This window comes from Pteropus vampyrus, unplaced genomic scaffold, assembly GCF_000151845.1.
Source record: "Pteropus vampyrus isolate Shadow unplaced genomic scaffold, Pvam_2.0 Scaffold27, whole genome shotgun sequence".
NCBI lineage: Eukaryota > Metazoa > Chordata > Mammalia > Chiroptera > Pteropodidae > Pteropus > Pteropus vampyrus.
The window spans coordinates 9,846,692-9,862,004 of NW_011888808.1; the positions used below are offsets into that span (position 1 = coordinate 9,846,692).

General features: G+C 43.5%; 1 protein-coding gene across 1 annotated transcript in view; it reads left to right on the forward strand.

Annotated features, from left to right (window-relative positions):
* The window catches only part of LOC111737461 (PDZ domain-containing protein 2-like), a 113,001-nt gene extending 102,975 nt beyond the window's left edge, over positions 1 to 10,026 (forward strand). The window contains exons 5-6 of the mRNA XM_023528493.1: positions 7,230 to 7,254; positions 9,881 to 10,026. Coding sequence (XP_023384261.1) covers positions 7,230 to 7,254; positions 9,881 to 10,026 — 171 coding nt within the window. The remainder of the gene's footprint in view (positions 1 to 7,229; positions 7,255 to 9,880) is intronic.
* The last annotated feature ends 5,287 nt before the right edge of the window (positions 10,027 to 15,313 follow it).

The following is a 15,313-nucleotide window of genomic DNA, read 5'->3' on the forward strand; positions in this document are numbered from 1 at the left end:
AGGAATTTCAATGCATTCTGTCAGACACACTTTATTTGGGAAACTTTAGGTTGCCTTTAAGGAGAAAGAAATGACTCTTGACGCTAATTCTCCACGTGTACACACGTTACAGTGCTGCATTTCTGGGTTTCTCTGTCATGTCGCCCGGGCTGTCATACACAGATCCCAAGCCCATTATTGTCAGTGGAGAAACCCAAGCTGATCTTGCTTTGACAATTCTCCCCTCTCTGTGTCTCGGACGCCACCTCACCCCACTTCACTTCTGCTCTGTCCCCTGACGGCAGAGGGGACCCCCGGGCGTCTTCCCTGGCTCACCACCCATGCATGAACCATTCGTTAGCCATTCTCTTGAGCTCTAGTTTCAACCAGGAGAAGCAGGCCTGAGACACAGCCCTGCAGGGCTGGCCAGGAGGTTTGTACCTGGCAGAAGGTGTCTTCTGGGCTTTACAGTCCACCCTCTGTGCCTTATAAAGATGCTGAAACACAGAGAAAAAAAACAAAATTATATATATATTTATATATTTTAAGTTCTATGTCTACAATCCAAGACTCTGTTTTGTAATTTTTAAACACGAATGAACCACCTTAAATGAAAGAAACCTAGTACGGTTTCAACAGGGTTACAAAGCCTTTTATTTCACACATGAGAATGATTAAACCTGCTGCCAGATTCCACTCAGACAGTGACGAGCTTTGCACCTGTAAGAGGTGGTATGCTCCAAGCACTTAGGCTGAGCCAGCGTCGTCCAAATGCTAAGGACCTGCCAGGAGCACCCTTATGATTTATTTTTCATGGCTACAGTAAACAGCAATGAGATTTTCCTTTCAGAAAGCTCCAGCCATGCTTAGGATAAAACCATATGGTGAATATCAAGTTTGAGGAATAGAGGCAAAAACACAAAACAAAACAAAACAAAACAGAAATGGGAATGGGACCGTGAAATTCCAGTCATTTGAACAGTTGTCATCCGCCTCAGTGGGGTCCGGCTTCAGTGACAGAGCTGTCACCCCACCACCCATCACCACATCTGGTGTTGAAGATTACCTGTTTGGTGTCAGAAATATCTTGAGTCTCGCCCTTTCCCCATATCGGCATTTATTTGAAGATCCTGGTTCATCTGATCAGCCATTCTTCCTCAAGTCTGCCTTCTGCACTTCTGCTCTGCAATGACAGTTTTTAACCCTTTTCCCATCTTTTTGCCCCAAGATAAATCAATTACAGTCCTAACTTTACCCCCCAAAGTTGACCATGAAATATCTCATTTTTATCATTATTTTCACATCGCTCTAGTATGTCGATAGTCTTTGGAAACAAATGACATATTATTTATAGCATTCTGGTTTTAGTCGTTCAATCACTGAAAATGTCAAATCCTAGAAAATGTAGCATTCCTACATGAGCTGCATTTTTTTTTTTTTTAAATAGGAAAAAGTCTAAGTGAGAATCTGGCCACGTCGTTAACTGTTTAAAATCATTCAGTGGCTCTCAATCACACTGAGGTTAAAATCCCAACTCCTTAACAGGGACTGCCATCAGCTCCAGCCTACCTGTGCTGCCTTCTCTCTGATAGATGCTCCCAGCGACCACACACACCCTCTTAGCGCTGTGAGCTCCTCATTCCCCAGGCTACTACTTTGTGCTTTTCTATCTGCTGTTATTTCTACCTAAAAAACCTTTGCCTGCCAAGATCCTTGTAAATCCGGCCCAATTGTCATTCCTTCCCATAAGTAAACCTTTCCCTGACCTCCAGAGTTATTTGTTCTGTGTTCTACGCTTGCATAGCTCTGTGCGGAGATTTCTATTATATCATTTACCATCTTGTTTGTATAATTTATCTTTTTTTACTGTTCTGTCTTCCTCTTTAGATATAAACATTTCAAGGACAAAGGCCATGATGCCTTCAGCATCTCTCTATCCCTAGGACAGTACAATGCATGGAATATAATAAGGGATGGAAGAGAGGGACAGATTCTCCTATGAGCTCCTGTCATGCCTAGATCACTGCGCGTCCTTCCCTCGGAGCTCACCTGGTACTCTTCTGTCCTTGAGGCACAAGCCTGGGTCCTGAGCCCCTGACTTTTTCACTTCCCTCCTCGTGCCCCCAATATGTGCCCTGCCTGGGCCCCTCCCCATTTGCTCTTCAGAGAAACTGGGCCCCGCGCCATCTTCCACTTAGGATGTCTGCACTCTGGGGTGCTGCAGCACTGGAAAATCTGGCCTTGCCGCTGACTACAGAATAAAGGAGAGCAATTCTCTCCTGGTCCTTGTGGCCAGTTGAGGGGAACTCGACTCAGTTGCAGCTTTTGCACACTTGGAACCCAGATGGGGTGGTACAGCTGACCTCTTAAGCCTGCGGAGGATGTGAGCGGTGATTCTCCTGCTGCTTGCCAGGATCCTCCTGGAAGGGGAGTCAAGGTTGAAAGTAATTGAGGTAGTTTTGCTTTGAGGTGTGACGCATGTACCCTCCCCACTCTCAAAGACCAGATGAAGTTCAAAGTTATCTGTGATGCCTCCCTCTGCTCAAAGTATCTACAGTCATCTCTCTCTCTCTCCCCTAAATGTGTTAATCACTGCATCTGCTGTTTTCATTTATTTGTTACTGCTTGTTTCTTTGGGGAAAGAAAGAAAATACATAAGATTTGTAAACTTTTGAAGTCAGGTGTGCCTCTTTCGGGCCCCCAGTACCAATGAAGTACTTTGTACTCAATACAAACTCAATACGTATGTCTTGATCACAAAGCCATCAGTAGAGCAGTGCTTCTCAAAGTGCAATCTCTGGACCAGTATCATCAGTGTCACCTAGAGCCTTGTTAAAAATACAAATCCTTGGGTCACACCCCAGACCTGCTGAATCAGAAACCAGGGGTGGCATCCAACAATCTGTTTTCAATAAGCCTTCCAGGTGGTTTGGACACAGGCTAAAGTTTGAGAATTTTAGAGCCTTCCAGTAAAATGAGTGGCATATGGGCTGTTCTTGGCTATTCAGAAAACTGTGTTCCCTTCTCAAGAGTAAATAATTATAGTCTATCCCTGAAAAAAAAAAAAAAAAGGATCCATGCTCTGACCTTCTGAAAGAATGGCTCTTTTTAAAATGATTAGAGGAAGAAGGGTTTTAGTGTAACAAGGCATGAAGTGGGTGGTGATACCTCTTAACAACAACAACAACAAATGGAAGCACTGATTGCTTTTGCCAAATGTGCAATTGTCAAAGCTCAGCTGGGAAGAGTTCGCTTCGCACATCCATCAGCAGACCTGTCTCCGGCTTCCTCTGGCATCAGGAATCAGTTCGAACATTTTTGGAATCACTAGTTTGGGAAAATCTTGAAGAACTTTTGGGTGATTAGGGTTTAAGCGTGAATTAAGGACCTTATCTCTCAAAAGGAAAGAAGAGCCAAGCTGGATCTCGCGAGTCTGTAAGTTCGGTGTTGGTGTTTGGTTCTTTGTTTGTTTGCGGAGTTGTTAAGAGGTGTGAGAACTTGAATCCCTGTCTTCTGGAAGAGTCAGCATCCTTGTGGGTAGACATCCATCCAGATATAGAAAGAAATGAGAGGGCTCTCATGTTTTATTTGGATTGAATAATTGATAAAGTGTTCGCTCTTTGATAAAGTTTGATAAAGTGTCTGGGCAGTGAGGATTTGTATTGCAGCATCTGAAAGTACCATTTCTGGTTGAGACAGCTGCCCTGGATAAGAAACTGTCTCTTGTTTGGGGCCTGAGCTAGATCTTTCTGGTAAATTGAACTTAGAGCATAATGCAAAAGACAGTGAGCACCAAGTACTTAAGCTTGTGATTAGTATTAAAAAAGGAAGATCCAGCTGAAATTCAGATCTTCACAGTGTGAAACTAGTAATGCAGAGAGACAATGCACAGGGCTCCTCAAGCTTTCTGTGAGGGGAACGAATGTTCTTCACCACAAGCCTCGAGGTGAGTGTGTAAATACAGGGTGCGCGTAGGGCAGCGGTGGGCTCTGAGGGTCCCTCTGAGCACAGGGCGTTGGCAGCCACTGCTCAGAGAGGTTCTCCTTCTCCTGGGTCAGGAGAGCTCTTCCCTCCTCCTCGGGCTTCTGCTTCCTCCTTATCTAACTTGAGGACACACATCCTTCATGCCCGGGCCCCCAGGATGTTAATACATCCTGCAATTCCCTTCATGACCCTTAACACAGATTATAATAGTACATTCATTCAGTGACAGTTTGCTTAATGTCATCCTCCCTTATTGGAAGGTCATCCATGGGGAAAGGGCCATGTCAAGTACTCACTGTCGGCTCTCAATATGTGCCAGGGGACAGATGGATAGTTGGACACAGGCGGGCAGACAGGTGGGAGATCGCTCTATCTTCTCTCATTCCCTAATGCTCCAGCATACCCCTCATCATATGATCTATTTATCTTCCAATGACTTGACCGTCTTCCCTAGCACACCACAAGTTTAAAATGAGCATGGCACATAGCTTCTTGTTTGTGTCCACAAAGTAGAAAATCTATCAGCCTTTCCCTTCTGGGAGTTTCTGTCTGGAATACGAACACTGAAAATGTAGAAATCGCTCTTCCAAGTATAGCATTGGGAGGACACAGTGTCCCCTCCCTTAAAATAAGACATTTGTGGTAGTACCTCACTAACAAATGAGTAGATTTCTAATTTTTTTGTTGTTGTTAATTAAGACTTAAAAACTGCAAGCAGCTGGAAAGGGAACTTAGGACTTTTAGAACTTAGAACTTAGGACTTTAACAAATCAATAACAGGATTGCACCTCCCAAGGGAGTTGGTGAAGTGGTGGGTGGGGTGTGAGTGGGAAGCCTAGGCAAAAAGGCTCCAGGGACAGGGGCACAGGAATGCGAGTCTCGAAGATGCAGCTTCTGGTAAATAGCTACAAGGAACTTTGGGATTAGTTGGTCCAAACTTTGCATTTTATAGGCTAGAAATCCCCAGTGAAAGAAGACTGCTGAGCTCCGCTGGTACCAAATTTGTTCCCTGGATGAGTCACGTTATGGCTCAAGCCAGCTACAAGGCAAAAGAAAAAGGAAAAGGAAACACACTAAGAAAGCGTCCACAGAAATTCACAGACACGTGAGGGGAATCCCTGTGTGTCGCAGATGCATAAATGGACACACGAAGCCTCACACTCTTCCACATGTCTGAAATCCAGAGGGAGGACATGGTTTAGACCATCAGATCTCCAAAGCCTACCCTGGAAGGGCCCATCTGGCAGATCTGAGTCGGGCGGGGCCCAGGAGTCAAGTCTCAGAAGCATCTCGGGTGATCCCAATACCCAAATTTTGAAAAGCAAACCTTCGAGAGATGGTGGCTGCCGGAGGAAGCAGCAGGTTCAAACATACTGTTTGAACCGTTTCCCATATGGCAATTTCCATGACATGCTGCACAGTGGCAGAGCTTCCGAGAGTCTCCTGGCTGGAGGTCGGACCTGGCCGGGGACCTGTGCGTGGCTTTGATAAGGAGACACTTCAGGCCCCCACCTGTCTCCCTCCTTTTTGTCGTCTAGAATACGAGGCTCAAGGCCCTGGTATTTGTGCTGCTGGTAAGAAACCTGGAAGCACAGATCCCCCAGCCTGCTCCAGATCTTTCACAAGCATAGGTTCATCTGTACACCATGCTTCTCATCACCTTGGCAGACATCCTAGTATACAGACCGGTGCTAATGATGCAGAAGTTGTGCTATTCCCGGCACCAGCCCGAAGCAGGCAGTAATCCATGCCGATCCCTAGCTCCCCGAGTTGTACATTTTCCTCTCCACTATCCCAAACTGTGAACTATACTCCCTTTCCTCTCAGAGCCCTCGACTTCCCCCAAGTAGGTCTCAGTTCAATTAGACCTTCCTTAAACCATACTCCAGCTGGCGCAGCCATAGATAAGAGGCTGCCTGAAACTCGACGCAGTATGTAGGATGGCCAGAGCAAAGTAAGAAAGATAAGGCTACAATTATTGCTGGTCTAAGAAAATAAGATTTACATTTGGGGGCGGTTTTTGTTTGGTTTGGTTTCATACTTAAGGAGATGAAGTGATTATTTAAATGGGTGGGGGAAAAATAAGATAAGAATAATTATTTGGCAAGGACGAGTTGCCCAGAAAACTGCTGAAGTTTGAATTAGGCTTATTCCCGTGGCACACTTCCTGGGGCCTGCTCCAACTCGCTACCTGGCTCTGTGCTGCATTTTCATCCAAGCAGTTTGCAGTTCTCAAGGAAGTAAACAGCGCATGTGATCTGTATAGAAAAGCAAATATTGTATTCTACAGCCTCATACCACAGAGGTCTCCAAAGTGGGGTGAAGCACTTTGGATTTTATAGGCTAGAAATCCCCAGTGAAAGAAGGGGGTGCAGGGGAACTAGGTGGTCCCTGGGAGTGTGGCAGGAAGTTATTAGAACTTGTGTAGTTTTATCTTATTTGAGAAGGTTGTGTGCTTTATAGCACATGTATATCAGTACGGTAGTATAGGGTTATAATTTGTGAATCTGTGTTGGGGTTATCATCTGGCCGCACGATCTACATAGGTTGACATCACAGCATTATGGAGCATTATGAAATGCAGTTAAAGAAATCCCCTTAGTGTGCAGTCAACTTTATTGTCATCTTTTAGAGTTGAAAAATTCCTTCAAATTTCAGTGAAAATAACATATGGACTGCTAGAGCATGTAGTAGAGTTTCTTCACCCTCAAATTAATTTCTTTTATGAAAATAATACCGTAGAAGCCACGAAGTGACCTTATTTCTTCGGCTAAGGTACTTTGCATCTCCGTGCATCCCATTATAGTATTCCAAGATGCCTTTCAGCCCTGCACCCTGTTACAAATGTTCCTCTTATACATATCATCCCTATTAATTTAGTTTTATATGTCCATTGGGAGTTTAAATCTGTAGTTCTCACACTGAAATGCAAAATAGAACGTATCAAGACTTGAGAGAAAGTGGCAGTTTAAAAATGAAACCGAAATAAAAATTTCTTTGCCGTAGACAAAATGATAGCAATTAAACAGGGGGGAAAAAACAGAATTTTGAGAGTCATTTATGCACTGTATCTCTGAGGTAATATATCTTATTTGTTTTGGGGCCTCACTCAGCCTTTAAGGTGACAGACATCCTTGAGATGTATGTGGCTTTTGAGACTGTAAGTGGAGATAGTGCTGAAATGCATGGTCAGATTCTTACTCTCTTCAGAGAAACAGGATATCCCCACTTAGTTTCAGTTCCACTTATTGTGTTGGTTTTTTTAGGCAAATGACTGTATCACCTTTGACGGTATGTAGATGAACTAAACAAATAGGCAGTAAGTGCTTTAAAAAAAAGAAAAAGAAAAAAAACACCTCTCTTGAAGACTTCGTGTGCAGTGAAAGATTTGGAGTTTTTTGGTATTTTTCTCTTTTTCACCACGTCTTATACAACACGGTAGTACAAAGCCAAGAAATAAAAACAAAGCAAAATACAAGAGAGCAGAAATTGCCCTGTGGAATCCAGGGCAGAAATTTCTCAAAGAAATGAGCTATTTAAAATGAATAGAATTCTTCCTACCCACGTGTTTCCTTGCCTAGCTTGTTGTTTGCTGTTTGTTTGCTTGGTTTCTGCTTGCCCAGCTTTTTACGTAAGTTACTGACTTAGCTCAGTAAATGACATTTGCAGAAAAGAAAAGCCATGTCTCTCCCTTCTGGTTCTTGTTCTTATTTCTTCCCTTGAAAAATCCTTGCTTCTGCTCCTATCAAGATTGTGAAGCCCCTCATTCCTCGAAGAGATTTTTCTGATTACTCCAGACCTTGCCAATTTCATTTGCCCATTTCTCACATCTTAACACTTAAAAATCAGAAAGACGCCTCCTGGTTTATGTAAATGGGTAGACGCTGTCAAAATGTGCTGCTAAAGCTGTTGTTTGAATATTCAAATTTATTCCCCCTAGAGATAAATATATTAATAAGTATTTGTGGTACTATAAGCTAGTGAAGGCAAATAGGTGGCCTGCATGTCACACACACAAGCCTTCTTCAGCTCCCAGAGCAAACATCTCTGATTCCTCCTAACACTCTTCTGCTGACAGCAGATACGATCTCAGAAGTTGATAACAAGATGTTCAGGTGCCTGCAACCAAGTCACAGTATAAATCAACACTGGGCTCAGCCAACATGACTTTGCCGTCCACATGAGCACTCTGCTGGCGCTTTGGGGGATAGGAAGACATAACACAGTTTTCCACTCTTATGGTATTTATTATATTTCATAAATGAGTTATAGTTATTTCAGTACTTTTCATATTCCTTTCTTCTGTATAATAAACTGTTAGGAGCCATATGCTATATATGACCTGGAGGAGTGACATCTGGTTCCTTCCAAGAATCAGAGAGGGTTCGGGTGGTGTTTGACTATTCCATAGGATTTCCACAGAAACACCCACAAAAATGGGTGACATTCTACAGCAGAAAAGTAACGTGTACAATGGTCCACAAAAAGAACATTTTAAGGCCTGTTCAGGAATCAACAAATAGTCTATTAAGCACAAATGTTCAGCACATGCTTTGAGTTCCAGACTAAGGAATTATGACTTACTTTACAAGTACTGTGACTCACTGATGGTTTTTACGTCGAGTGACAGGGTCAGAGATTTTGTTTTAAGGTTACTGAAAACTGAGGAAGAGCTGAACTTGATAGGAAGTTGGAGGTGGAGAGATGGAAGCCTTTGCCATAGTCCCCCACCCCCACCCCACCCCACCGAGAAGTAGTCAGAGCTTGGACGAAAAGAGAGGTGGCCGTGAAGACGGGCAGGCAGGAAGCAGTAGTACAACTGGTCAGTAGAGGCAGGGAGCAGGGCCAGCCTGCCAACTGGAGTGCCGGGTTCTTAGCCTTGCAGCTTGGCGAGCCAAGGGCTCCTCGCTGGTAGAGAAGGATATAATGAGTCCCCCCACCCCCACCGCCTTTTTTCCCCCCGAGGGCAAGGCCAATCCTAAGCAATATTTCAAACAAGATTTTGTTTGCCTTCGAACCCTCCAGCCTCCTGTTACCACTCCTCCTCACTTGCTGGTCCCTCTCTTCACAGGTTTCCTGGAGCCTAGTGCCCTCATACCGCTCTAAACGCCCTCACTAAGGTACCCACCGGCTCCCCTAAGAAGTTCCAGGCCCCCAGGCGGCCTCTTCCTTCTTCCCCAAGTCATTTCCGCCCCTTGCACTACCACCACCACCACCACCAACAACAACAACAACAAAAAGACTAAAAACAAACAGACAAAACCCTTCCCGTTTCTCCCAAGCACTATGTTTGTTAGTAAAGCAATCTGATTAAACCAATTTAAATGATGGCCAATTATCCTATGACACTTGGCAAAATATATGCATTTTAAAAAGGGAATCTTTGTGTTTTCAAATGAGAGTCACATCGGTATCTTTTTAAAATGAAATTGTGAAAAATCACAAAGCCTGGACGACAAAGTTGCTTTTATAGGAAATACCATTAAGCCTTACCTGCGGTAGCAGCTTCCTTAAGATGTCTGTACTTGTCAGTGCCTTCCCTTCAACTTCCTAAGTTATGTTTCCCAAAAATTCTCAAGCTTGTTCATAGTGACTTTGGATAGAGATGGGTAGGGCTAGGATATGAGCTGTTACTATAAACGAAAGGTTGGCAGTTGTGAATTTAGGTCGTAAACGTTTCAGGCTTTGCTGGCCAGTGTCTGTCGCACCTGCTCACTTACTCGCCTTTGCAGTGCACGAGCAGCCATAGTTGATAAGTGAACTAAAGGGCCTAACTGTTCTAATAAAACTTTACGAAAACAGGTGTTGGGCCAGGTTTGGCCCCCAGGCAGCAATTTGCCGACCCCTTCTGTAGATGATCCTATATGAGCCTGGGACAGCCTCTTCTTACTGCTTCCTGTGTGGCCTCCCTCCACAGAGCACATCTCAGCTTTCCAGTCCAGCTTCTTCAACAAGTACTTGCCCTTAGAAAGATATTATCAGCAAACCAGCGTGAACTCAACACCACTTCTGGAAAATGGGGAATTCAGAGTACAAGTCATGATGATCTGGAAAAGGCAGTAGAAGGCCTTCGGGTACTGCCTGGAACTTAGCAGCAGACCAAAACGTAACCACACTGTCTTCAAGGCGACCAGTGAGTCTTCATCTAAACCCTGCCTAAATGGCAAGCCCAGTTAAAACACTTCCTTTCTGTTACAATAAGCCATGTGATCATGTAAAACTTCCACTAAAACATTTGTATAGAAAAAGGACCCTGGAAGAATCTTGTGTGTTTACTGTCACTGCTGAATTGGATTTGACTAAGGTGCTATATCAGTCCACCTCTGACAATTTACCCATTATTTTCTCTCCTGCCAATCCTTCTGTTTACTACTTAGATCTCTTTTACATGCCTTTTTGACAGTCCTTCCCGCTCCTCTACTTTTGTATATCTTGAGATTTTTCTACACATACAACACGCACATACCCGATTTTATCATTCTGGAATTTAGGGTAAGGTGTGTCATAGTCCTGCTCCCAGAGATGTGTCCAATGTGAGCAGGTAGCCAACTGCTGCCGAGAAATGACCCATGAGTCTGCCTTTAGTTGGCAGCCCACAAACCCAAGGAATTCCAGGCCCCACCGTCTGCTCACCCACTAGGTCATGGGAATGTGGCAAGCGTGAGAGATTCCTGCTTCATAGAGAACGTCTGTATTTGCCTCAATTTGAAATCAATACCAAGGAAGGACATATGCAGATTCTCCTTCTTGCCATCCTCGTCTCCTACTATTTTTGAAGAACTAAGAGTCACTGGAGGACAATGACCACTCCTTGGGAAGGTGACACATACAAATCTACCACAGGAAGGGCACTTATGGGCCAATGACTGATTACATTATGACAGCCTTAAAGGTAATCTATTGCTTCAGCTTTCTAAGGGACCAAGAGAGCTATTTAATCTGTATGCAAAAAGATCATCCAAGTCACCAACAGAGTGGGCTCAAATTGTTTGGGGCTGACAAATGGGAGGAAACCGGAAATGGGCTCAGGGAGAGCAAGGATCAAATGATTTCTTCTGCCGAGCCGCAGCCTGAGTACCTCAGGGACATCAGCTGCCGCTTCTCCCCCAGCTGCCTCCGACACTCCGCATGCACCAGGGCAGGCTGGGGTTTGGCGAGTTTTGCTTTTCAGTTTCACTGTTTTCCTCTTCAGTCTTGAGTTACTGCCTTTGTTGGAAAGCAATGAGTCTAGTGTAGCCGTAGGTTTGTGTTTTAATTTCTGCAGTCAGCTCGCAGGCTTCTTGCTGCTTTGAGGCTGATTTATGGTGGTTCTGATGCCCTTTTTCTGAATGGTTATTCATTCCCAGGCCTGGCCTCTCTGATGGCCATCTGGTTCTCCTTTGGTCACTCAAACATCTGCCCCCAGAGATTTGGAAAATGAACTTCCTTTGGCAGCCTGAAAATAATCTTAGTGTGACAGGCTCCACTGTCCTGGAGACACTGACCAGGGGAAAGAGCCAGCGGAGCATCCTAAGGATTCGGAGCTGGATGTCTTCTGTCCCAGCTGCAGATTTTTGGTTTTTCTCACGTGCTGGGAACGTGGCATGAATTGGGTGCAACCAGTCCTGCAGTTTACCCCGGGATCAGATATGGCTGTGCGATGGAAGTGGTTGGAGATAAAAGCCATGCTTTGCAGGGTTTGTTTGTTTGTAAGGCTTCAAGAGTTAGCTGAGAAAGACAGGTGATGCTCAGGAGTTCAACATTATGTTAGTCACAGTGTGTTCGTGGAGATCTCATAAATGCTTTGGACAGCAGTTACAGGACGTTTCTAAGTACTAGACTTTAAGCTTTGGACCAAAGGGTCCTGTCTCATAGTAGATAATGATGATTCCTCCTCACCCCCAGAAGACTGAAATTTACCAGAAGCTAAAACTCAATCCCTGTGCTGTTTCTCATCCAAAGTTATTTCTAGCCACATTGTCCAATGCAGCTTTTCAGAGGTTCTGCATCGAGATATAAATGTCAACATAGCGATATACAAATAATTAAAATGCCAACCAATTCAAATCCCCTCACTAGTTATAATTTAAAGATGTTAAAGCCTAATTAACATCCAAACTTAAAAATCCTTGACCTGTGGAGTTAAAAACCAAAGTATTTCAGGCCCTCTTTCGATCTCTTCTTATTTTGCTCCGGATCTCACTAAGGAGATTCTCGGAGTTGGGTGCTGGTGAGAAGTGGTGCTTTTCAACATCTGCGACCTGGGCTATTTTCCACCGGAACAAATATGGCTCTTTCAGCTTGAAAGTAGAATTTGTTCAACAGCAGGTCACTTGTGTCCTTTACTTTTTAGTGAAATGTAAATAAACAAAGAGTAAGTGGACTCACAATGGTATCAAAACATTGGCCTTACACCCATGACATTTAGAAAAGTGAGCCAATCCCCAGCCCCTAGACCATGGTCCCAGGCAAAATTTTGTTCCTGGGACCTAATTTAATTTTGCCAAAGACCATGTCAAGAATTGTAAAAAGTCAGAAATTTTATACTACTGATTCAAGGATGCTGGCAGAAGACCTGAGGTTCCTGGTGGATCAGAGACAAATGACTTTGTTACTCATGGCACAGCATTTTTAAGATTCAGTCCCAGTTCAGGCATCATGTTTGCATGATTTCCCCTTGTACTCCACAAGCCCTTTGGGAGTGATGCAGAGGGGCTCAGGTAGATGCACATGCACTGGATTTGTATCATAGCTGAGGAACCCTGAGGATAGGCAACCTGAATCTTTTATGATGGGCTAGAAGCAAACTTGACTGCTCTTTGTTCCAGAGAGAAACATTATCTTTATTAAACTGGACAGTATACAAATCTGTCCCTTTCTCCTGAGTCACTGTCTCTAACTTTCAAGGCTGTTCACTCTAAAACATCATTTAAGGGTAGATCATCCAGAGTGAAAACAGCCTGTGCCTCTGTTCACAAGACACAGGGAAATGGGAGACACCCAAGGAGGAATGTCTGCCAACAGCCTATAGCAGACGCTCGATAACATCAATTAAAAGAAGGTTGATGATGAAAATATTCTTGACTTCTCTTAAAGATGCCAGTCAGTCTATAGAAGTTGTTTCGAGTCTGTGATCATAAACTTAAACTCAACTCACAGGAATCTTCCTAGTCTGGGTGGGAGAATCAACCTAGTCCTACTTAATGCGCTTTTTGTTTATATTCAAGAGTTTCTTTATTTACATTTACACGTTGAGATAAAAGTGTAGGGTGCCCTGATGTGTACTGCGTTGGATGTGCATTGCACCTCTGATAGAGCTTCCCATTCTCAGGAGCAGACACATTCCATCCTGGGCCACATTATCCGTTTCTACTACCTGTTGACATAGAAATGCTTAGACTGAAGGAAGCTGTATCTTTCCCCCCATTTATTCAGCTTGAAAAACACCCTCTGCAGACTCATGAACCAGACCTGCTGTTGATGCTTCTGAAGCTCATGCCCCTGATGAGCTAGTAAAGGCTAATACCTCTGCCACCTGCTCCTTAGCAAATCGTCCTTCCTCGGGTTTTGAATGTTTCAGGGGGCGAGTAGCATTGCTTTCTCCTGCCTATTTTTGGGCAGTAATTGGATATGCCTCTGGTGTTTCATATCTGCCTCCTTTTGGGAAGACTAACTTGAGTTTCTATTTAACCGGCTGCTTACATGGACTCCTCCTTTCATAGCCCTGCTTACTGAGTCTGTGCGTCTTTTTTACTGCCCCTGTTCCTTTGCTTTCTGACTCAGATTTTTTTTTTTTCTAAAGTCCTATTCTAGATTCTGTCATATGGGGCTCATCATTGGGAAAGAGATGGAATCAGGGAGTCCTCTGTTTACTAAAGTGTCCATTGTTCAAATCTGTCTTGACCACCACCTCTGAGTTTGCCAATTCCACTCAGGAAATAGTCTCCCATTAGACCAACATCGAGTTCTGACCTATGATCATCCTGCTTGGCTCTCCCTTCGTGTGTCTCATGTTTGCTTCCTAATTTCATACATTTCTCTGGCCACTTCAGTCAGAGCAACAGATGTAACTATGTCCCTTTAAAATTTACCCTGGATTTTATTTTTATTTTTATTTTTTTTACTCTTCCTGGTCTTTCTCACCCCTCACCTTTAAATCCACTCTCGGTATAGCTGTCCCAAATCCTCTTACTCCAGCTCTTTATCTATAGTGTATAAATCATATCTCTCATTGTTTTCCGGGCCTGAGGTCCCCGTAGGGAAGTTCTCGCATTCTGTTCTCTGTAGTTTTGCCTCTCCTCTGCAGTAGGATTTCCGTAGATCCCAGTCACTCCCTCTCATCTAGGAATAGCTAAGTGTCTCGCCATTTTTGTGACACCCACTTTAAGAGTATTTAGACACATCTCTTTTCTTTCTACATCATTCTACTCTGGACTTCACAGTCACATCTGCCTTTCACATATGTCCAGTCTGTCGTCTAAGATCTCATCTTTTTCTCCCCTCTTAGTTAAAGATGTTCAAAATATAATTTTGAAAAAAGAATCCAAAAGTCCAAGATCCATTGTTAGGATTTCATCTTTTTAAGGAAATATCTCTGTTCCTCTAGCAAATCATCGTGTAGTCTTTATTTTCTCTCTTGCACTGCTCCTGTTCTGATTGTAAGACCAGAGTATATTGGTGTCCTGTGCAAACCTGATTTCTAAAATGAAGTGCTCCGGGCACATGCCTTAAAACTGCCTGCTTAGTTGTTAGGTTTACAGTACTTTTGTGGAGCTTTTTTCTCATCTTCAGTCCAGAAAGGTGGCATATTCTCTTTGGGTCTCCATTTGTTTTGCTTTATTCTTTAATTAAATCTGTCATCTTTCTGTAGGTATAAAGTTGAAATGTTTATCTCTGCCATCTCAAGCTATAACCATAGCCTATGCAGTCATCACATCCAGAGGCACCCTGAGACCTGGCGGGGAGAAAGGTTGAGGGGTTTTTTTGGTTTTAATTTTAACTAAACCTTCACTATACCCCTAGGATACACATTCGGCTTTCTGACTCTCACGTGCGTTCTTATTTAATCCTCATAATATTCATAATATCCCAGTGTCCCTTTTACAACATCTTGAGAGATCTCTAGGTCCACACTTACTGGTTTTAGCTACAAGCTTTCCGTAGTAAAGTAACACACTATCTTTACCATCAGATGTCTTTGGCATAAGAACTCTTATTGGTATTTTATAGATTAGAGAAACTAAATCTCATTTCATTCTTTGGTGCATTTGAGGATTTAAGATAATTACGAGGTAATTTTAACCCTTTTAAAAGTAAGTGCTTTTGTTCCTTTTTATGTAATGAAATGACTGCCTCTGACATCAATGCCCTA